A 25,443-nucleotide genomic window follows, 5' to 3' on the forward strand; every position below is an offset into this window, starting at 1 on the left:
TAGTAAATATAAGCTTCTTGTCCTACACAGTTTAGAGTATAGTGGGGGAGACAGTAATTTTAACAAGGACTTAAGATACTACATGAGGGTAAGAGCTGAATACTGTGGGCACTCATAACAGAGGCAGATCCCCAGGTTGAAGGAGTCAGAGAACATTTCCCAGAGTGCCTTCCAGGCTGAGACTTGAGGACTGTGTGAGAGTGAAGGAGGAAGAGATTTGGTAGGGATGTTAGAGAAGTGAGAAGGAAGATGAAGAGTGTTTCAGGTCGAGGCACTAGTGTATGTGAAGGCTCAGAAATGAGAACCTAGCGCAGGTGATAAATTGAAATGCAGCTGTGCATAACGTGGGACTTGGTGAGCACAGGGAGGCTAAAGAAAGCTCATGCCGGGTCGTGTAAGCTATGGGACATTTAGATTTGAATTAAAAATCCCTTCCCTCAGTTTTTCAGGTCAAAAATTTTGGAGTCATATTTGACTTCTTTTTCTCACACCCTACAACCAATCTCAGTAAATCCCAGTGGCTCCACCCTCAAAATAGATTCAGAATCAGACTACTTAGTACCTCCACTGCTCTGCCCCTTGCCCAAGTCATCCTCATCTCTTGCCTCAGATACGACACTAGCCTCTTAACTGGTGTCCCCACTTCCCGGCTTCCTCCCATAGAGTCTTTTCTCCACATTTTAACCAGTTATTGTTGAATAATGAAAATCAGGTCATGGCATTCCTTAAAATTTCCAAATGGCTTTTTGTCTCACAATAAAAGCCAACGTCCTTCCAAATGCCTGTAGGACCTTATGTGATCTGATGTCACACTGCTTCTCTGACTCCATGTCCTGTTCTGGTCCATTTGTCCTTTCCACTGTAGCCATTTTAATGAGGGAACTGATATGATTTCATTGGGAAAATCACTCTGGCTGCAGTGTGGGAAATGGACCGGCAGAGATCAAGACTTGAGCCAGGGTGAATTCTTAAAAGTTGTGTGCTTCTATGGCTGAACATTTGAGTTGTTGCTGACATTTAACACTTTTCAACAATGTGTATGTTGAAGAAAATCTCATTTCTTTATGCACTAAGGTCTAGATGAGCTGTTAAGGCGTGTATTTACCATCAGGATGACTGATACAGGCATCCTCCCATTGGGCCTCCACTAATTCCGGGTTGCTTCATGTATCCTTATATGGTGTCTCTCATAGAGCTGGGCTTGCTGAGGCTCTTCAGTGACTGAGGGAATCAGTGGGATGAGCCAGCTGCTACTGAGAATGCTCTAAGTCCCTATTCATCATTGGGTGGCAGTCTTATGGATGTTTACCCATAAACACCAACCAGGCCAGGCTATATCATGTCAGCTGTAATTAGCAAGATGAATTAGCACATCAGTACTGTAATATAAAGTAAGCCCTGTCACCTTGGACCCCAACAAAAACGGTGCAGCCAAGTTTAATCTGTAGATAGATTGTCTTTTTGGAAGTTAGGAATCAGTTTATGCCATTGTCATCTCTGACATTCTCAGGGTCACACAACTTTGTAGTGTCTAGGCCATAATTATCCTGGATTATGTTCAGTGGTTGCCAGTTTCACAGTAACCTACAAATAAATCATTGTGTTTAACAGACAATCAACTAATAAAACACGTATGCAGCTGCATTGCTATTCATATGCTGTAAAATGCAACATGGAGCTCAGATGGTTTTATATTTTTAAAATACAAATGTATGTTCTTTACTAAAAGAGTGACTTACTAGTCTATTAGCAGGTAAACTTGCTTCTATAGCAGAGTATTTTACCAATCTTAATATTGCTGACACAATTTAATTTTTGGAAGTATTTATTTTTTTACTACATCTTATAAATGAATCATGCTGAAATTGTTTGCCATATCTGCAGCCTTTAGTTCTTGTTAATATAGGAGGTCCTTATTCTCTTAGTATTAAAAGTCTACTTAAATGAATTAATAACAAATGAGCAACAGGAATCCAAAGTAGATAGTGAAAAAAGTTAATTACTTAATCCTGAAAAAATAAAATTTAAACTCAAAAGTGAATGTATTTTAACTTGATTTAGTCTAATAATTATGTACTAATTATTAGAATGTACAAAGACACAAACTACAAAAGCTCACTCAAGAAATGATAGATAACATGTAGAGCCCTCTGTGTTAAAAAATTTAAATTTTTGTTTTAAACCTTACCACAAAGAAAGCTCCAGGACCAGATGGCTTCACAAGTGAATTCTACCAAACATTTAAGGAAGAAATAATACCAATTCTACACAAACTCTTCTGGAAATGTGAAGAAGAGTTACTTCCTAACTCACTCTATAAGGACAGTATCACCCTGATCCCAAAACCACACAAAGGCAGTACAAGAAAAGAAAACTACAAATCTCTGTCATGTACATACGTGGATGCAAAAAATTTTTTAAAATTGAAATCCACAGTATTTGGAAAGGATATATGGGAGGTTTATCCCAGGAATACAGGGTTGATTTAACATTTGAAAATTAATCAGTGTTCTTTACCATTTTAATAGACTAAAACCAAAATCATTTGATCATATAATCATCTTAGTAGACATGGAAAAACAGTTGGCAGTATTCTGATATAAAGTCTCTTCAAACTAAGAATGGAACTAAGTCATAAAACTAAATGCATAACCTAAACCCATAAAACTTCTAGAAGGAAACATTGGAGAAAACCTTTGTGACCTTGAGTTAAGCAAAGATTTCTTATACACAATACCACAAGCATGATCCAAAAAAGGAGAATTGTTTAAAATACATCAAAATTGAGAACTTATCATACAAAGACAATTAAGAGAATGAAAAGGCAAAGCATAGACTAGGAGAAAGTATTTCAAACTATGTATCTGACAAAGGACTTGAATCTAGGGTATATGAAGAACTCTCAAAACTCAATAAGGAAACAACCTATTAAACAAAGGGCAAAAAATTAAATTACGCAGTTCACCAAAGAAGATAGGCGTATGAAAATAAATATGCACGTGAAAAAAAATGCTCAACATCGTCATTCATTAGGGGAATGTGAATTAAAAGCACCATATAGCCACTAGAATATCTAAAATTTAAAAGACTGACCATATCAAGTGATAGCAAGTATGTGGAACAACTCACATATACTGCTTGTAGAAATGTAGAATGGTACAACTACTTTGGAAAACACATTGACAGTTTCTTGCATATTTAAACATATACCATATGATCCAGCCATTCTACTCCTAGACATTTGGTCAAGAGACATGAAAGCATATATGCATACAGTGACTTGTACATGAATGATTGTAGCAGCTTTATTTGTCATGACGAAGGACTGGAAACAACACTCATATATCCATCAACAATTAAATGGATATACACAATTTGATATATCCTTACAATGAAAACTACTCAGAAATAAAAGGAGATGCAACTATTGATACATAAAACGACATGAATGAATTTTAATTATGCTGAGTGAAAGTAGCTAGATAAAAAGGAGCATGTAGTGCATGATTCCATTTTTATAAAACTCATGATAATACAAACTAATATATAGTGGCAGAAAGCAGATCAGTGTTGTCTGGGGGCATGGCAGGGACAGATAGAGTGGTGAGATTACAAAGGGTTACCAGGAAACTCTGGGGGGGGTGGATATGTTCATTTTCTTGATTGTGGTGATGGTTTCCCAGGTATACATATATACTAAAACAGCAAATTTTATGCTTTAAATATATGCAGTTTATTGTTTATCAATTATACTGTAATAAAACTATTACAAAATTAAGACAGCGGAGCAGGAGTGGTACACTGAATTTACTATGAACTTCCATGCCTTTAAAGCTATTAAATTTTTAGTGGAAAGTAGACAAAATTAGAATCAAAAGTAGAGTTTACTTATAATTGTATTGTCTAACCAGTGTTTATTTGCTCAGTTAATCGTTTACCCATGGCTGTGATTATTATTAAAATATACTTTTGTGTTGAACTGAAGAAGTGGTTTTTAAACATGATCAGGTGCAGGAATACCTGTGGGAACCTGTTAGATGTGCAGATCCCAGGCTCTCTCCCCTCCCCCAGGGACTGTGAATCATGGGTGTGGTCATGGGGTCTAGGAATCTGTAAGCTTCCTAGGCAATTTTTTTTGGTATAAATTTATTTATTTATTTATTTATTTATTGGTTGTGTTGGGTCTTCGTTGCTACATGCAACTTTCTCTAGCTGCGGCGAGCAGGGGCTACTCTTCATTGTGATGTGCGGGCTTCTCATGGTGGCTTTTTAATGCAGAGCATGGGCTCTAGGTGCTTAAGCTTCAGTAGTTGTGGCACGGGGGCACAATAGTTGAGCACAGACTCAGTAGTTGTGGCACACGGGCTTAGTTTCTCTGTGGTATGTGGGATCTTCCCAGACCAGGGCTTGAACCTGTGTTGCCTTCATTGGCAGGCAGATTCTTAACTACTGCACCACCAGGGAGGTCCCTTCCCAGGCAATTTTGAAGTATGCATCCATAACTATATTTCAGAATCACTTCTTAGCAGAACATTGTTTACATCAAAATTGTATGAACCTGGAAGAACACTGTGAACTACTGGTGCCAGGTTGAAACAGAATATTCTTGATCTGGTTCCATGTATGTGTGTATCAATCTGTTAGCGAGGGGAGTTGACTTATTCAGAAGGGGCATCAAGTTTGCATTTTGGCTGATATTCACAACTGCTCTCATTAGAAAAGTGTACAGGTGCTTGAAAAAGTTAAGTTGCTATAAGGTTTTTTGCCTCCTTTTCTTCTTCACAATATTCATTGACCTGCATTTGATATTTTGTATAATATTCATGCACTATAAATCATGCTTTCATCAGACCTTTCAATAGTGAAAGGACAGGGTCCCTAAGAAGAAGGAACCATCTTTTACTTTATCAGATACCTTTAAAAACTAAACATACAGTAGGAGCAACATTAATTCACCACTCTTAAGTTTGAGATCATGGAGAGCAGGAAAACCTTCCCATAAAGCAGTTTTTGTGCCTTTTCAGAAATAGATTTATATCATCTATCGAAGTATAGCATTTCTTACCTTCTTAAGCACTTATAAACGACAAGGAAGTAATGTTTTGTGCAGTTTTTTTATTAGAAATTATGCCATAGTGTGGGTGGGGGGGCACAACTGAGTCTTACTGGCCTGGTCCCCAAAGTCATCAATGACAAGCATGGCAGGACTGGCAGCTGTTGTCACAGAGTTGTCCTGGAGCTCTGGGACAAAATTTTTCCTTTCTGCTCATGACTCCAAGGTCTTGTACAGGATATTTTATTAAGAGTGAATTGACTTTGCCTTCGGGTCAAAAGGCTGTGGGACCACGTATATGCAACATGGCCTGGGGCTTTGAAGATGGGTGCCAGTTTTAACTAGATTGTTTTGATCTATCTCTTCTGAAAAAAATAGCAGAGCTTTTAATAGAGCCAATATTATAGAGCCGATATTCTAGATCTTGAGTATGTGGTTTGATAATTAAAATATATATATATGTGAAAGTTATGAAGAAATGTATACCAAAGGTAGATTGTAATGAAGAACTAAAAAGCAGAGTTGGACTCCTTTAAAAAATTATAAATATATTTTGAACCTGAAGAATGAGTGTCAAATATACCCGAAAAAAATCAAATTTCAGTTACTCACTTGCAGAATCATAGATGTTTTGTCCACTCTTATACCTTAAATTTATGTGGTTGAATATTCCTTATTGCCTTTTTAGTACTGCATTTATTCTTTTGTTTTCCACAGACATGACGCAGTTAGTATCTCAGGAACTGAAATGGCCAAACAAATTCAGAAAGAAATACAGCAAGATGTGGAATCTTGGATTTCCCTTGGGAACAGAAGACCTCACCTCAGTATCATCTTAGTGGGTGATAACCCAGCAAGCCACACATACGTCAGGAAGAAGATCAAAGCCGCTGCTGCTGTAGGTGGGGACGTGTTTTCGTCGTACTTGTTACTAGATGATGTTTTCTGGTTTTACTTCAAAGTGTGATAATTATGAATGATAATTGCCAAGTGCTATTTGAATGAAATGTATTATTATTATTATTATTATTATAGATTCATTAGTTACCAAAGTTTATATTCATTTCTTACTCTTTTTTCTTCAGATTTCTTATTGAATCAATTCTGTGTGATTTGAGATCCTGTGATGAGATGTAAGAGCAACATGTTACGTTTAAAGGGCCTGTTTTTATCCCATTTGCTTTAATCATTTGATAAACCTGGCTAGTTCACTCTGTCGAACTTGGCCTAATAGTGGTGGTGGTGGTATTGGTGTTCTTAGTCTCTTCAAATCCACTAACAGTAGCTTATATCATAGATGAGTGCAATTTGCTACATGGGATTCTAGGCCGAGAATGCATGTGAATCACAAGAAAGCATCTGTACTATTTGAAAATTCCCTCCTGATGGTGCTTTGAACATCAATTTTGTAGAAGGGCCTTTTCTGCCAGTGTGACAGGAACAGAGGGAACCAATCACACACTGTGTAAGACACCATTAATAAAAAAACACATCTTTGATAGTCAAGTGACTTTCTGTACTTGTTTTTCTTCCAGGTATCTGTAGTGAGATCATTCTCAAACCGAAGGACGTTTCTCAGGAAGAACTTTTGGATATAACTGATCAGTTGAACATGGACCCAAGAATCAGTGGTATATTAGTTCAGTTGCCACTGCCAGGTACAGAACACTCTTCTGTGTGTCTGGTTTGGTTAGGAGCAAGGACATCTTTCAACATTATATCACGACACTGCAAGTAATTTATAAAATATTTTCAGAAGGGACTAGCTATTATATTAGCATGCAATAGGTGGCAATTTCTGAGTGACATGTTTACAATGACTGAAAATTGTGAAAGAAAAATTCAGGCTTTGGCAATACTTGCAGTTCTTGTTTTGCACAATAGTGCAAAGCCATGAAAATGACTTAAGTTGAAACTGGGCAAAGTGATCTTAATAAATCAATAGGAAAATAACAATTGTTCTGGGACCTTTAAAATATCTTCTCAAAACATTAAAGCCTCTCTTAGTGTGGTTTATAAATGTATAAGGAAATGAAAGACAGTAAAATGAATATTTATTCAGTATACTGTAATTTAAAACATTAGAAACATTGAGAATTTAAGTATTTTATTTCATTGCCAAAATCTTGTCAAGAGGAGTTTGAACAGTTACTTGCCTTCTCATCACATAATTATAATAAGGAGCAAGCATCTTTTCTATGCCTTGGTGGACTGAATTGTCAAATTCTTTTTAAGTTTGGATCAACTTCCATTTGGTCTGTTGTCCTTTCAAAGTCATGAAGTATCTCTGAGAGTTTGTTTAATGCAAAGTTTTATTCTGGTGTCACTTCCCCTGGGGCATTGTCTTCCTTTTTGTCACAATCATGTTCCTCATTTATTTTGATCTGCTTGCCTTCACGAAGTTCCTGTGGCTGCATAGCTACAGTGCTCCAAAGGGCATGGTGTCAGCATTCCAGGGCCATCCCCTATGTCTTGTACAACCCATTTACATTCAGTTAGAATCCTATTGAAGCAACTATCTAGTTTTTTACATTCATGGTTCTTACCTTCTTGCTGCCATCTTCAGATCTTGAGTTCACATCCAGTTTCACTTCCAGCATCATCATGTTTTATTTCTTTGCTGCACTTTCATCTTTATAGGCTAATAGCCTCTTTTGATTGCTCACTTTTGTGAAATGTCAGGTGAGTTTGTCACTGGAACACAAGGAGGCAATATGATTTGCTGTCTATGGTTAAACTGAGTAAAGGATTGGCAGTGACAAAGCACTGATGGACTTTGAAAGAAGTGATATGTTAGTCATGCATCATGATATTCACCTGTTATTTACATAGTGATTTTTGGACCAAAGAGCTGGCTGCTCTTATATAATTACAATTAAAATGCCATGATAACTGAAATTTGAACTGTATTGTTGAAAGAGTGGCATTATTTGACTAAATTGTGGCTCTGAAATTTGTGCATATTTCAGTGAGCCAGGCAAGGACTACCTGAATATTATAGATTACAGTAGTTCTGTGCAAGTTTTGACTTGCAGAAAGTAAAGCTGTTTGATGCTATTTCCTGGAAGCTTCGTATGGTATTAATATTTTAATCTATCCAATAATATGACAATATCTTATTATATGTTATAACATTCATGCTGTTTAAATTACACCCAAAATTCTCTAATTCTTTTCCTCCAATATGGCTGCATTTAAAAAAAATCAGAAAGTTGGAAAGGATCTTAGAAGTTATCAAGCTTCCCCCTAAGAAAAATGCTTCTGACAGATAATACTATAGATTCATCATATTAAAATTAGTGTAGTGATTTATCCTTACTTTTATAACTGCAAAAGGAATTCAACACATACAGCACATTCATTTGATATCATAGGAAATTAAGGTCTAGAAAATATCAGGGGTATATTAACATCACAAATCTGTCCAAAAATTTTTGGCATTGGGTTTAAACCTAGTTGTTTGGCTCATGCAAAATAAGAATCTTTTTTGTTTTGTTTTGTTTTTGTACTGTCAAGAAATCTTCTTATGGTTTGCAGTTTTTAAATTTCCCCCACTTATATTTGTATTATGTTCAAATCATTATAGAAAATGTATCACGGATTTCCAAATATATAGTTTTTCTTCAAAAATTAAATTCACGTCTGTAGAAATTTTACCTCTTTATGGGCAGTATTCCTCTTTGTTAAATTTATTAGCAATTCGCCACTAGATGGCACTAGTGATCTGTCTGTACTAAGATAAATTGAGCCCTGTGTTCATTTTAGAAAGTGAGACGCATAGAGCCAAAGGTACATGGTGATGACAAATATTTGGGTGCTTTGAGAAAGGGCAGTTTTTTATCTAGCTGAAAAGCCAATAGTGTGCAAAATAACAGTGACCAAGATGTATTATGTTAAGCATTTATTATGCCTGAGGCACTTTACATTTATTGATTCATTGGATCCTCACAATAACCCAATGGAGGTGGAGCTATTATTATGTACATTTTACTGATGATGGATTTGAGGTACAGAGAGGTTAGGTAACTTCCCCTAAGATCACAGAACTGGTAATTGAGGTGGGATGTGAATCCAGTCAGACTGGTTCCTCCTGCCATTACCATTATGTTACCATCCTCACCAGCATGTCGTGTTAGCTAGTGAATAGTGTGTGTTTACTATGTGGCAGGTATTCTTTTAGATGGAATTTTATTTAATCCTCAAAACAGGCTTATGAGTAGGAATTACCTTCTTCATTTTACAGATGAGGAGACATCTGTATTACTTAACCTACTTAACCTATATTATACTGGGACATAGAGTTCGTTGGTTACTAGAAAAAGTTGGATAAAGTAGGAAATCGTAAAGCAACGCATTTTACCTTAAACATTGTATTTATATTTAATTCATCAATCTTTTGATGTAGGTTATTGGGGAGGAAAAATTTTTCTTCTTCCTTTTTAGGTTCTTCTGGCTGGTGACCTGAGATAGATTCACATAAGAAAAACAAACAAAAGTTTAATAACATGTGTACTTGGGAGAGACCCAGGAAAACTGAGTAACTCACCAAAATGCTGAAGCTTTCACCTTCAGCTAAAGACAAAAGAAGATGTTGGGGGTAGTGCTTTGGGACTTCAGAGGGGAGGAAAGCAGTTCATTTGGAGATGCAAAAGCAAATGTTTGCTGGGCCATGCACGGGCGATGGGACACAGAGTGGCCTCTGATGTCTAGGCCCTGCTGAGTTTCCCCCAGCACAACTAGTCTATTTTCTTTGCAGGTATTTCTGGTGATACTGCTATTCTGGGAACAGGTCCTTTATCTAAACGCTCTAGGCAGCTAATGGGGAGGTAAAAACACAGACTTACTGAGTCTTCTGTTCCTTAAAGATAATTAGCCTAAAATAATTCTCATGCCAGAGACATTTTGGGGTGGCAAATTGTGCTTCCCTACAAGATCCAAGTCTCTTTGGAACCTACTGTTTGGAATATTGTGTTATCTTCTGGCACTAATAATACCTATGATTCACTGCCTATAATTTTCAGTTTGAGATAAAACTAAGTGAAAATGTTTCTATATTTTTAAAATGCCTCCCAGTGTTCATAGCTGTCTTGCCCTTATCCAAGTCATTACTAATTCTTTTTAGTTCTCAAGAATTTTTTAAGAACATTTAACTTAGTCTTCATAGAAATAACAACTGTTTGTACTGTTTTAACTAAATCACGTAATTTACTGTGAAAGAACTGGCAAAAACAGATTGAGAAATACATACACTTGTCTCCTGATTATCATGAAACTCTACTGGTAGGAGCAGGAGTAGTTTATTAATTACGTTCTGATATTCTTTCAGCAAGTCCTGGGCATCAACCCGCATGCTTTAAGAAGATGTGAAACTCACTAGTCATTTTGGCAGGTTGTGTTGGGGAGGGGAAAATTTCCCCGCTACCCCTTAAGTTCTGTAGTGTTCTCTTGAATACTACACAAGACAGATTAACAGGAGAAAAAGAAACAAATTTTAATTTATGCACATGGAGCTCCCACAGACATGTGACCTATAAATATTTGTTGTAGGGTCAGACTTGGTACAGGGTGAATTTGGTTTAAAAGGGTTTAAATTATATGAATTATGTGAAAGCATTCAGATGTAAATGTAGAAAACAGCAATCACAATTAAATTTTAATGTGGTATTTTACAACTACTGCTCCATGACAACAACTATTACTAGTATTAGCAATGGCAATGTTTATCATTTATTATTGCCAGGCATTGTTATAAAGAGCTTTATACACAATAAATCATTTAACACTCACAACAATCCTTACCATTACCAGTAAGTACATTTTTTTTTTTTTTTTGATCCATGGTTTATAGTTAAGGAAACTAAATGAACTGAGAAGCTTGTGTAAGGTCACAGCAAGTGAGTAGCAGATAAGTACCAGGAGACCCAATTATAGTATTCTTTCAATCATAATCACAGTCCTACAACTGAGACTGCAAGTCAACTGAGACTGCAAGTCAAGCACCAAGAGAGCTTACTCACCTTTTTGTATTTTCTTGCTTTCTAAGAAATCTACTTCTCATCTCTGTTTCTGGGAATAAAATTGTTAAGTAGAATGAGAAAACTTATTCTATCTTATCTATCTTTTTCTAAAATAGTTTTTCAAATATTTCTATTCAGCTATTTAGTTTGAAGCCTTTGAGGATTAACATCTTCCAATTTATGTAAGAAGACTGAACAGAGAAATTAGAATGAAATACAGGATTAAAGGACTAAATATGGAGAGAGTGAGTAAGAAGAGTTAGAATTCACTGTGTAGATTTAACAAAGATAATATTTTCTAGTAATTAGTAGGCAGAAAAATATGGATATTCACCTAATTAGTGCATGTAGATGTGTGTATTTGTCTAAAACTTGATTCTTCATTTGGAGAAAAAAAAAGGTCTTGCTATGGTTGCTTTTCTTGAGAGCTTATGGAATTTATGTATGCAGAATACTTATTACTCTATTTTTAATGTTCTTGACCAGAGTGGGAAATTTTCATCACTCTCCTCCATTTTTGTAGAGTTTTTTTTCTGTTTATTTCTTTTTTTTTAAGCTCTTTATTGGAATATAATTGCTTTATACTCTTGTACCAGCTTTTGAGGTACACCAAAGTGAATCAGCTGTATTTATACATATATCCCCATATCCCCTCCCTCCCGCAACTCCCTCCCGCCCTCCCTGTCCTGGCCCTCTAAGGCATCACCCATCATCAAATTGATCTCCCTTTGTTATACAGCAACTTCTCACTAGCTAGCTATTTTACAGTTGGTAGTGTAAATATGTCTATGCTACTCTCTCACTTCCTCCCAGCTTCCCCTTCGCCCCCCCCAGCCCTGTGTCCTCCAGTCCATTCTCTGCATCTGCATCCTTATTCTTGCCCTATCACTGGGTTCATCAGTACCATTTTTTTTTTAGATTCCGTATATTTGAGTTAGCATACAGTATTTGTTTTTGTCTTTCTGGCTTACTTCACTCTGTATGACAGACTCTAGGTCTATCCACCTCCCCTGGTCCTCTGATCCTGTAACGTCCACCACCAGTGTGCCTCTCTTCCTCTTCCCCTGTCACACTCCTATGCCCTCAGGACCAATGTGACTGGGAGGGGACCTGGAGAGTTGGAGACCAGGCCTGGGAGCCCAGCAGGCTTCCCCGGGCCAGTGGGCAGTGGAAATGCCTTCTGCTCCTCCCCTGATCCTCTGAGCCCAGAGGGTCCCTCCCGCCTTCCTCCTCTCTTCTTCTACCCCCACCACTTCCCTCTTATACCCCTAGGATCAACAGCCCAGAGGGGCCCTTGGAAGGGGAAAGACCCGCCCGGAAGAAATACCTGGCGGCACCTTCCCTATTCTTCCAATCTTGAGAAATCCCTTCCCACCCCCACTGTCTGCCTCTCTTCCTCTTCCCCCATCCCCTTCCCCCCACGCCCCTAAGACCCACACGCCAGAGAGGGGGCCAGCGAGTGAAGGACCAGGCCCGGGAGCCCAGTTGGCTTCTCTGGCCAAGTGGGCAGGCGAAATGCCCTCTCTCCTCCCCGTGCCCCAATCTCAAAGCCCCCTCCACCCACCAGTCTGCCTCTCCACCTCCTCGCCCCTCCTCCTTCCCCCCCCACAACCCCAGGACGCAGGCAGCCTGGATGGGGCCTTGGAGGGTGGAGGACCCCGCTGGGGAGCCTAGCAGGCTCCCAGGCCCGGGAGCTCAGCAGGCCTCCTGGCCACCTGGGCAGGAGAAACCCAGATGCAGTCTCCCGATCCCTCTAGACCCTAAGTGTCTCTCCAGGCAGGAACCTCCCCCCTCACCCAGCCACCCCCCAGGGGCACCGGTCCTGTCCTGCTTCCCCTTCTCCACCCCCCTGACTTCCCCCAGGTCCTACCCGGTTGCTCCGGGGTTCCTCCGGTCTCCTTGGGCCTCATGTCCCCCACCAGCCTCTGGCAATTGATCTAGTTGTCTGTTTATTTCTAAATAATTTCTAAGTTAGACTTAACTTTTGTTATACCTCCCTCCCCTTTATGGAGAAAAACAATTTTACATAGAATATTTCATTACTTTTTAGTAATATGTTTCTTGCAGTAGACTATTAGTTCCACCAAAGCAGGGGGAATTGCAGTCAACATTTTTATTCCACCTTGCATCGTTAGACTCTTAGTGAATGTTATTGCTGGAATGAATGAACCATGTAGTTTCACAGCTACTGCTTTTTGTGTATGTGTGTCACTGAAGTTTTCTCCTTCTGCATATTCTTCTACATCTAAGAGAGTAGGGTATAAGTTCTGTCACTGATCAAGATTTGGTGAGGCTTTTATACCCCCATACCCCTGAAAGCTTCCTATAGTGTTAATATTTATTATACAAAGGACATGTGAAGATAATGCACATTTTATTACTTGAATAGGGCTTTAGCCTTTGACCTCTTAACTACATTGGTTATCTTTGAAACATACTGGGGCTGACCTCTTTCCAACTTCCAGGTCTTAGCTTAAATGCCACTGACTTAGAGAGCCTTTCTCAGCTCACAGCTTCTAAAATTACTTTAATTCTGTCAGTTCCTATGTTAGATCTGCTTTTTTCTATGGCAGGCAAAAAAGTATTCCAAACATCCACATGTTCCGTTACATTTCCCAACTTCTCTTAGTAGTTAGGTTGGGGTCAAGTGACTTCTGGTTACTGGACTGTGAGGGGAAGTGACTTTTTTGAGCCACTTTTGAACTGAGATGGTTAAAAGCTATGTGGCCTCCACCCTCACTCCCCCTTTTGTTGCAGTTATCATGAAAGCTAGGTGTTATAGATGATTGTCAATTATGAGAAGAAAGGAAGTGGGATTCTTAACAGAGGCTTATGTGAATAAGAAATAAGTACCCTTTCATAGGTGATTGGGATTTCAGATTCACAGACACACACACACACACGCGCACGCACACACACACACACACAAACACAAATGTGATAAAAACTATAAATACACAGATCTAAGAAGGTCAACAAACTCCAAGCCCATAAAATGTCCACCTTAAGATACTAGAAAAAGAAGATCAAGTTAAAGACAAAGTAAAGACAAGAAAGGAAATAATAAAGATCAGGGCAGAAATTAATGAATTAGAAACAAAAAAATAATGAAGAAAATAATGAAACAAAAGCTAGACTATCAGGGAGAAAGGAAGATACAGATTACCAACATCAGGAATGAGAGTGATAACATCACTATAGACTCTACAGATATTAAAAAGATAAAAGGGAATATGTTGAACAACTTTATGCCAGTTAATTTGGCAAATTAGAGGAAATGGACTACTTTCTTGAAAGACACACACTGCCAGAACCCACTCAAAAAGAAATAGATAACCTGAATAACTCTATCAAAAAATTGACTTTGTAGTGAAAATCCATTCCACAAAGAAAACCCATGTTCAGATGGGTTTACTGGTGAAGTCTACCAAATATTTAAAGAAAAAGTAACATTAGGAGGGAATACTTCCTAACTCATTATATGAAAACAGGCAAAGACATTATAAGAAAGGAAAACCACAGGACAGTATCCTTCATGAACATAAATGCAAAAGGTATTAACAAAACTTAACAAATAAAATCCAACCATATGTAAAAAGGATCATTCATCATGAACAAAATTCATCATGAGTTTTATTCCAGGAATGCAACATTGGTTTACCATTGGAAAATCAAAGAATGTATTTCACCACATTAACAAACTAAAAATGAAAAATTGTATGATTATCTCAATAAGTAACTTTTTTGATAAAATTCATTGATTCTTAATAAAAAGCTGTCATGTAACTAATAATATTAAAAGGTAACTTCCTCAAGCTGATGAAGGGCACATATAAAAAATTCACAGCTAACATCATAGTTGATTATGAAAGACAATATTTTCCTCTTTTGATCAGGAAGAAATCAAGAATGTCCATTCTTTTCATGTCTATTCATGGAGATTCTAACCAACAGAATAGGCAAGGCAAGAGAAAGAAAATAAAAAGCAGATAACATGATTGTTTATGTGGAAAATCCAGTGGGATGTAGAAAAAAGAAAAGCCTTCTAATACCAATAAATGAGTTTAACAAGGTTGGAAGATACAAGATTAAGATGCAAATGTCAATTGCCATTCTATGTATTAGCATCAAGTATCAGATACTGAAATGAAAAGATACATTTAAAATAGCATCAAAAAAAACGAAATCTTTAGGCATAAATTTGATGAAAGATGTGAGAACCTGTGCACTGAAAACTATAGAACATTCCTGAGAGAAATTAGAGAAAACCTAAATAAATCAGTATATTATGTTCATGGATTGGAAGACTAAATATTGTTAAGATGTCAATTATCTTCAAATTAATTTGTATATTCCAGATGGTCCCAATTAAAATTCCAGCATACTTTTTTGTAGCAGTTGATAAACTGATTGTCAGATTCATATAGAAATGTGAAGTAACTAGAATAGTTAAAACAGCTTTGAAAATGAGTAATGTTGAAAAGAGTAATACTTCCTGATTTTAAGACCAAACATCTTAAAATCAAAAAATACAAACTTTCATTTATCAAATAAATAAATCATGGGGATGTAATGCACAGCATGGTGACTAAGATTAATAATACTGTATTACATATTTGAAAGTTGTTAAGAATGTACATCTTAAAAGTCCTTATCATCACAAGAAAAAGAAATTGTGACTCTATGTGGTGAGGGATGTTAACTAGACTTATTGTGGTGATTATTTTGTAATATATGTAAATATTGAAACATTATGTTGTACATCTGAAACTAATATTATATGTTATTTATACCTCAATTAAAATTTGTTGAAAGACTAATTACAAAGCTACAGTAATCAAGAGAGAGTGGTATTGGAATTGATAGAAAAACAGATCAATGGACAAAAATTGAAAGTCCACAAATAGATCCACACCTACATTAACAACTAAGTTTTGGCAAAGGTGGAAAGACAAAGTAGTGCAGAAAGGATGTGCCTTTTCAATAAATGGTGCTAAAAGACTTGGATTGCATATGGATATGAAACAAGAACTTGATAAATTAGATTTCATCAAAATGTAAAACTTCTGCTCTTCAAAAGATACTATTAAAAGAATGAGAAGATAGGGCAGACTAGAAGAAAATATTTGCAGGGCATATATTTGATAACACGTATAATGCAGAATATATAAAGAGCTCTCAAAAATCAATATCAAGAAAATGAAAACAACCCAATTAAACAAAGCCCAAATCTAGCCAGAATAACACAAATCCTCTTGTCCTTAAAACAAGAAAAAGCTGAACAAACTGAAAATCCTTACTTTTCTTGACCGATCAGAGAACTGAGGTTGCAGGGCAAACCACCATCCCAAAATTTGGAGAGATAGGAAAATCCAGAGAGTTGCATCAAGATCTATTTACCTGTGCAGAAGCTACTGGAACCATAAACTGATGGGAATATACAGTTGGTATTTTTGGTGAATTTCTGGAAGTGGAGTGTGTACTAGCATAAGAATGAGAAACTCCTGGGAGTCCTAGTCTTGGATGTCACTTTCAACAAAAAAAAAAAAAAATCAAGAAATGCCAAAAGGCAAAGAAAAAACTAAAAAGCATCAGAACAAGATTCACATCTGATACAGATTTTGGAGTTATTAGGAAATTTAAGATAGCTATGATTAATATATTAAGGGCTCTGGTGGAAAAAGTAGACAATATGCAAGAACAGGTGGCTAATGAAAGCAGAGAGATGGAAACTGTAAGAAAGATTAAAAAAGAAATGATGAAATCAAAAACACCTTAACAAAAATGGAGAATGCTTTGATGGGCTCAACTGTAGACTGGACATGGCCAAGAAAAGAATCAGTAAGCTTGAGAATATGCAAGTAGAAACTTCTCAAATTGAAAGGCAGAGAGAGAAAAAAAAAAAAAGAAAAAGGCAGAAGAAAACATCCAAGAACTGTAGGACACTTTCAAAAGGTATAACATACACACAATTGGAATACCAGGAGAACAGAGAACAGGGCAGAAGAAATATCTGAAGTAATAATGGCTAAAACTTTCCAAAATTAATGACAGACACCAAACCATAAAGTACACTAAACAGAATAAATACTAAAAATTGTCAAAAGAGTTGAACAGATACTTCACCAAAGAAGAAATACAAATGATAAATAAGGACATAAGTAGATACTGAACATCAGTAGTCATTAGAGAAGCTCAAATGGAAACTATAACAAGATACTACTACACACCTATTAGAATGGCTGATATTAGAAATACAACTGACCATACCATATATTGGTAAGGATGTGTTGCTGGTGGAAATGCAAAATGGTACATTTTGAAAAATAGTTTGGCAGTGTCCTAGATATATATGTATATATATATTCCATCCATTCCATGTATTTACCTAAGAGAAAAAGATATGTGTCAATATAAAGACTTGTATATGCATGTTCATGGAAGTATTATTTATAATACGCAAAAGCTATAAACAACTCAAATGTGCATCAACAGGTGAATAGATATTAACTGTGGTATATCTATACGATGGACTATTATTACTCAGCAGTAAAAAAATGGAATGAAATATTGATATGCACTCCAGCATGGGTGAATATGAAAATAATTATGCTGAGTGAAATTATTCATACAAATAAGAGTATATACTCTATGGTTCTATTTATATAAAATTCTATGTAATACAAACTGATGTATAGTAACAGGAAGCAGATCAGTGGTTATTAGTCTGCTTGGGCTGCTATACCAAAATATCATCACCTGGGTGCCTTAAATAACAGAAATTTATTTTCTTACAGTTCTGGAGGCTGAAAGTTTGAGGTCAGGGTTCCAGTATGGTCAGGTTTTGGTGAGAGCTCTCTTCCTGGCTTTCAGAGAACCCCTTCTTTCTGTGTCCTCACATGGTAAAGAGAGAGCAAGCTCTCTGGTGTCACTTCTTATAAGGGCACTAATTCCATCATGAGGGCCCCACCCTAATGACTTCATGTAAGCCTAATTACATATCATTACATTAGGGGCTGGGGATTCAACATATGAATTTCGGGGGACACAATTCAGCCCATAACAAGTAGTTACAAGTAGTTGGAGGTGAGGGGACAGGAAAGGGAGGGAGGAAGGGATGAGGAAAAGGGGCCTTTGGAAACTTTTCAGGGTCGTGTATATGTTCATTATATTGATTGTGGTGATGGTTTCACAAGTATATACATATGTCAAAGCCTATCAAATTGTATTCTTTTTGTGCAGTCTATTATATTCAAATATTCTTAAATAAAGCTGTTTAAAAAAATCTATTAGGAATACAAAGAAATGCAGTAAAACTATTTGGAAAGGAAGTCAAGGGAATGATAAGCACAGGATGCAGGATGAAGTTTACCTAAGGCTGGAGCAGGAAATGGAGTGGGTTAATGGGTGAAATATATGATTAAATATAGATTATTGTCAAGTCCATAACTTTTGTTTGAGGTGGTGGATTTGCATATGCCTAGCTGATTATGAAAAGTAACTCATTAATTATTTAAAGTTGGATTGTGCTTGGACCAATATTGAGATCGTGTCACAAGCCATTCAACCAATTTATGCATTTAAGGTTTATGCAAAGAAAAAGGGCCAGATTTTAAACAATATTTTGTTCAAATCCTTTCTGACATGATTTTAGTGTTAACATAGAAACAAAGGTATCCGCTCAATATCATTTATCTACTTAAAATTTTTTTCTTATAGGTAACATTTTTATCAGAGAATTTTTATGGGGGGGATGGAGGAACAAAATGGAAAATTCTCCTGCTGTGGCTTATGATAACCACATGATGGCAGCATCAAGCAGGCAGTGATTAAAAAAAAAAGTTAATGGTTTATATTGAAAGCTGAGTAAATCACTTTGATATAATTTACATATCAGTGGGATTGGTTGGTCCCTGTAGCCATATGTGTCTCTTCCTATTCATTTTCAGATGGAAACCATCCCAAAAGTTATTTTCGTCACTCAGATCTGTATAATTACATCTTTTTGAGCAATTGCTCTCATAAACAGACTATATCATGTAACTTGAGATTATTTACTTTCTCAAAGTATTTTCAAAATCTGGAATTTCTTGGAACAACAATAATGACTTTTTGATATTTTTCTCTTTCCTTTATCATGATATCGTCATCTTTTTAAAAAAATATTTTATTTACTTATTTATTTATTGGCTGCATTGGGTCTTCATTGCTGTGCACAGGCGTTCTCTAGTTGCGGCCAGCGGGGGCCACTCTTTGTTGTGGTGCACGGGCCTCTCATTGAGGTGCACGGGCCTCTCACTGTGGTGGCCTCTCCTGTTGCGGAGCATGGGCTCCAGGCCCACAGGCTTCAGTAGTTGCAGCACATGGGCTCAGTAGTTGTGGCTCACGGGTCTAGTTGCTCCGCAGCATGTGGGATCTTCCTGAACCAGGGATGGAACCCATGTCCTCTGCATTGGCAGGCAGATTCTTAACCACTGTGTCACCAGGGAAGCCCCTCATCTATTTTTTTTTTTTCCCCTCATCTATTTTTGAGTGCATTCAGCTTTGTTAAAGAATTTACCAAAATCAAAGGACTCTTTGAAACATCTGGATATTTCTTTGTAGGAAATCTTTCAAGAGAAGTATTTATATGATTGTTCTCTGACCCTCTTTGTTCATTTACCCATTCAGAAAATATTTACTTAGAATCCTATCTATTGATATATATAACTTTGTGATAGTCACTGGGGAAAAGGGGTAGTTAGAAAAGAAATTGAGACTCACTGTCCCTGAGAAGTTTGCAAGCAAGTCCCTAAAACACAGTCTCTTCTTTTTCCTTTTGTGTAAAAGAAGCTGATAGAATAGACATGCTCACTTATCTGAGCATGGAATAGACACTGCTTCAAGTTCAGTATTATGTATTTGACAGAAGTCACTGTGTATAGTGTCTAGGAATCCAAGGGCTTAATAAACCAGGGTGTCTTCAGCACTACTTAGCAACCTTTGCGTGATGTGTAGGTTCCCACTTCATTAACTTTTTTCAATAGCCTGTGAAGTAGGCCTGCCTAGGGATGTCCTGTGTAGTTTCTGTGGCTATAGGAGGCAGAGGCTAAGGAAGGGTGGAGTTACAGATCCACTTCTTTCTGTTCTAGAGAACACCTCCGACTCCACCTCCAAGCTCTGTTCTTTTCTCAGATTGGGGGTAGAGTAATACTGTGAGATTAGAGTCACTTCCCATTCCCTTTTTGTCTTCTCACCCTTGATGATGAAGCAATTCTTAAATGATATTGGGCAAGTGGTAGCACCTGATAAGTATTTTCTGTCCTGAAATATTGATGTAGAATCGGGAGGGTGTAACTTAAATATTATGTATTGGTTTGAAAACAGTGAACACAGCTTCCAAAAGTATATCTCTTATTTACTCGTAGAAAATAATTAACTCATTAAGAGGCTACAGCTAAATAATTTGATTAGGCAGACCTTTATTATACATCCTAAACCCTTACAACAGTGCCAGGCACATGATATACACTCAATAAATATTTAAATATTATAAACATGTAAATATTTATTAAATGAATAAATGAGTGAATTTTCAGGGGCCTTGTCCACACTTGTTCAGTGTGGACTTTAATGTATCAGCATAAAACTAGGCCTGAGATTTCTTATTTTTCAAGTCCTGAAAGGAAGAAATAAATGAAAAACAAACAGACATGAATCTTTTACATTAAATTTATATCAGAGGATATAAAAGTGCCAGACCAGATATCTAATAATGTACATGCAGCTATTGACAAATCAAGACTTTAATGAAAGCCACTTTAGTTTCTCATTGTATTTGAAAAAGATGGATGTCAGCGGTTGTAGAAGGATCAGACATCTTTCATTATGTTAGTCTATTCTAATTGTCCCCAGTTTTCCACTTATTTGTCTCAGCTTCTTCATTTATAAACCAAGGATAATTGTAGTCATTTATTCAACAAATTTCCAGGCACTGTCCTTTGTGCTAGGAATACCTCAGTGGAAAAAAAGAAGACAGAAACTTCTGCCCTTACCAAGTAGTAGGAGAGACAAACAACAAAAAATAAACACAATAAGTAAGTAGTTACTGTATAGTTGTTAGAAGTTGATATTCTATGGGGAAAAAGAAAAAGAGCATGGTGAAGAGGATTGGCATGTTTGGGGGATGTTCGAGGATGTTACATTTTTATTTTATAGTATTTATTATACAAAGGACATGCTAGGATAATGCACATTTTATTACTTGAATAGGGCTTTAGCCTCTGACCTCTTAACTACATTGGTTATCTTTCAGACATATGGGGGCTGACTTCTTCCCAACCTTCGGTCTTAGCTTAAATGCCACTGGCTCAGAGAGCCCTTCCCAGCCCACACCTTCTGAAATTGTTTTAATTCTGTCAATCTCTGTTTTATATCTGCTTTTCTCTGTGGCAGACAAATCAATATTCCAAACATTCACGTTTCCTTACATTTTCCAACTTCTCTTAGCAATTAGGTTTGGGATTTCAAAGGGGAGGAAGGCAATTCATCTGGAGATGGAAAAGCAAATGTTTAGCAAACAAATATTGGCTGGGCCATGTAGGGACAGTGCGACTCAGAGTGGACTCTGATTTCTAGGCCCTGCCTAGAATTTCCCCCACCTAGCCCATATTCTTTGCAGATTACCGCTGGTGATACCTCTAGTCTGGGAACAGGTCCTTTATCTAAATTCTTTAGGCAGCTCAGGGGGAGGTAAAATGTCATCCTCATGCCAAAGAGACACATTCTGGTACGGCAAACTTTCTCCTTCACAGTATGAAGTAGGGATTGTGGCTCAGACACAGGCAGACAGAAGAGCAATAATCCAGGTGGGAAATACCTGATATGTTAGAGGAATAGCAAGAAGAACAGGGTTTTGAGGAGAAGAGAGGTGTGATCGGACATGCATTTCAAAAATCTATAACCTCTGCTGTTTTGTGAATAGATCATATGGATGCAAATACAGAAGCAAATAATTAGCTAGGAGAATTAATTGTTGCAAGAATTCGCAGGAGAGATAATGGCCTCTCACACCAGAGTGGACATGGTGAGACTAGTGAAGTGCTACACATGCTGTGAAGGAAGATCAACAGATTTTTGAATTGATTGGCTGTTGTGTGTGAAAGAAAGTGAGGTGTTCAGAATGACTCCAGGTTTTTCTGGCAAGTATGGATGATTTCTGTATAACACAGAAGGATGGAATTGCCATCAACTGAGTTGGAGAAGGCTATGGGTGAATCAGTTTAATGAGACAAGGTCTGTGCCCTAAAAGGCTCATTCTTATAAGTAAGAGAGATACTTAACTAACTAACGTGATCAACTAACAGAACTAATGTGGTAAGTGCTTTTTTTTTTTTTAATTTATTCTTTTTTCTTGAAAAATATTTTTCTTTTGGTAAGTGCTTTTTATAGTAGTTCTGTGGGAACCAGAGGAGAAAAAAAGTATCATTTCACTTTGTGATGAGGGAACAGGTGGGAATGGATCAGTATATTGAAGAAGAAATAGGATGTGAAAGAACGGGGAGGAAGGAATTAATAATGGAAAAATAATCTTGAACAAGAACACAGAAATGCAAAAATTAATGCTAAGGGCTTAGGATTGGGACACAGATTGGTGTGACATGAGGCAAGTATGTGTGATAATGATGGTAGGAAAAGGGATGAGGCACTTGGAGGGGGAAAGTATAGGACAAAAGATATAATCAAGCTAAAGAACATATTGAGCTTACCTTTATCGAAGGCATTGGGGAAGTGGAAAGAGGTACTTTTAAACAGTAATATGAAAATCTTTGGATGGAAAATAAACCAGTAATTTGTTGTTGTTGTTCCTTGTACAAAGGCAATTAAACATATTATAAATAAATCACAGAAATATATATTCAGTGTTGTAGTTCTAAAGTGTGGCCCCTAAAGGCATTCCCTGAGCCGTTCTATTGCAGTATTATGAATTTAATTTGATGACTTTTTTTTTCTAACATGATGTAATGACATTAAATAGATGGGAAAACACACACGTACTCACAAAGTGAATAATGTCAGTTTTCCCATTCATTTGGGTAAGATATTAAGTGGTTAGTTGTTTGCCAATGTAGTCTATGAATGAAAAATATTTTATAACCATTGTGAAAAAATTAATGCTATCGAGTCTTGTGATTATTTCTTCTTTTCAAGTTATGGGCCTTAGGGATGAGACATCAGGGGACTTTCAGTAGCAATCAGTTAAAAGCATGAAATGTATTTATTTGTCTTACGTAACAAAAGGTAGTATTTGCTGTAAAATGTTTGATGTTTTTTTGCATGTGTTTAGATACATGTTAGTTAATCCAAGAATACTGTTGTCTTTGGTGATCTAGAAGAAACAGGGCATTCCTTGGGATATTTTAGGATTACCTAAATTTTAGGATACCGTTGATTAGAAAGAATGGGGCCCCTTTTTGATATTAATTGTTGAGTGGTATTTCAGATTGATTAATATTTATGATTTCTATATAACAGAAGGAAAAACTGGTTTTAGGGCAAAAAGATGTGGACTTTAATTTTGGACCCCTGCTTTTAGTAGTAGTTTGAGATTGGCTGAGTCTCGAAATCTTTGAGCTTCATCTTTAAAATGAAGATAACATTTTCTGCCTTAGCCTTGAGTAACTGTGAAGACCAAAGGGGAAACCTATGTGATGGAAACATGAACATTATAAAGCACTATTTGAATGTAAGATATACTAACTCATATTTATTATTTCCATACACTGTAGATTACATAATGAAAGGTACATATCTCTTGGCAAAGGATGTATGTGAGATTAAATCCATTGCTGAGATAACATAGAGTTACATAAAAATGATATATGAACTGATTTCCTTGATTTTTATGATCTTAACATTTTTAATCTACTCACATAGGTTTTTTCCCTTTTATTTATTTATTTATTTTTAAATTAATTAATTTATTTTATTTTTTATTTGTTGGCCACATTGGGTCTTCGTTGCTGCGTGCGGGCTTTCTCTGGTTGCAGAGAGCAGAGGCTACTCTTTATTGCAGTGCGCAGGCTTCTCATTGCGGTGGCTTCTCTTGTTGCGGAGCACGGGCTCTATGCACACAGGCTTCAGTAATTGTGGCTCATGGGCTCTAGAGTGCAGACTCAGTAGTTGTGGCACACGGGCTTAGTTGCTCCACAGCATGTGGGATCTTCCTGGACCAGGGCTCAAACCCGTGTCCCCTACATTGGCAGGCAGATTCTTAACCACTGTGCCACCAGGGAAGGCCCGATTTTTTCCTTTTAGATTAAATAATAAGCACATTAATGATCAGTTTTCATGTGTTCACTACATCACACCTTTCATATGTCCACACATCTGTCTTTTAAACAAAAATTAATTAAGATAAAATTGTTCTGAAATGAAGATCTGAGTTAAAGTTTAAGAAATACAGCAGAGGACAGGTCTATAATTACCAGTTTCTAGTGCTCACCCCCCAGATTTTCAGATGCTTACATTTCTTCCTGAGTATTTCAGCTATTGTGTGAGATGAATTATTCATTATAACTTAATGTTATTTTTAGTGAATAAGACAGCACAGACCAGTAGATGGCGAAATTCAGACTTATTTGGTAAGAGGATGGCTCTCAAAATCTACAAAAGAGCCTTTGTTGAATTATTTCAGTCTTTCAGTACATTATTGACCCATACATACAGTAGCCAATTTTGAACTTAGAAATGAACTAATTTAAGCCATAGCTCAATAATAGAGTTCAATTACAGTTATTTCTTTTTTTATTTCCAAATCTTTTGATTTTGTTGTAAGAAATATCCATGGCATGAAGCTCCTGCATGGGTGGTAGGTGTCTAAAAACTGAATCATCACCATCACCATCATCACCATCATCACCATCATCATTCAGATTTAAAAAGGAACCTCTATTTTTGTCCTCAAATAGTAAGTTAAATATGTAATTCTAAAAAAAGTTTTGCTAAAACTGTATAAATTGTCTTCTATCTTCAGAGAAAACAGATGGAGTCTTACTCTGCTAGGATGTTATAAAATGAATACAATTATTGAAAGTGACAAAGTAGTCATTGGAGAGATATTCCAAAGACCCAATTTCTATTTGAATATGATTCATACTATGACTTTTATATATGTAAAGGATTTTGGTAGTCTAGTAATGGCAAATTGGATCTATTTAAAGTAAGATGGCAGTAGTGTCACTTTTATAATACAAAAGATCTAAGACATAAGGCATGTCTCTAAAAACAGTTTGAACTTGGGAATCAATAATGCTTTAAAAATTTTGATGGGGTTGACATAAATACACTAATATGTATAAAATTGATAACTAATAAAAAATTTATTTTCAAAAA

The 25,443-nt window shown here is 36.6% G+C and overlaps 1 protein-coding gene across 10 annotated transcripts in view; it reads left to right on the plus strand.

Moving 5' to 3' along the window:
• The window catches only part of MTHFD2L (methylenetetrahydrofolate dehydrogenase (NADP+ dependent) 2 like), a 126,092-nt gene that overhangs the window by 10,846 nt on the left and 89,803 nt on the right, over positions 1 to 25,443 (plus strand). For all 10 annotated transcript variants that reach the window (XR_009052644.1, XR_009052645.1, XR_009052647.1 and 7 more), the window contains exons 2-3: positions 5,771 to 5,955; positions 6,589 to 6,711. Coding sequence is in view for 6 of the 10 variants with exons in the window: in XM_057727513.1 (XP_057583496.1) it covers positions 5,771 to 5,955; positions 6,589 to 6,711 (308 nt within the window). In the remaining 4 variants the exon portion in view is untranslated. The remainder of the gene's footprint in view (positions 1 to 5,770; positions 5,956 to 6,588; positions 6,712 to 25,443) is intronic.

The sequence above is a fragment of the Hippopotamus amphibius genome, chromosome 3 (genome assembly GCF_030028045.1).
Source record: "Hippopotamus amphibius kiboko isolate mHipAmp2 chromosome 3, mHipAmp2.hap2, whole genome shotgun sequence".
NCBI classification, from domain to species: domain Eukaryota; kingdom Metazoa; phylum Chordata; class Mammalia; order Artiodactyla; family Hippopotamidae; genus Hippopotamus; species Hippopotamus amphibius.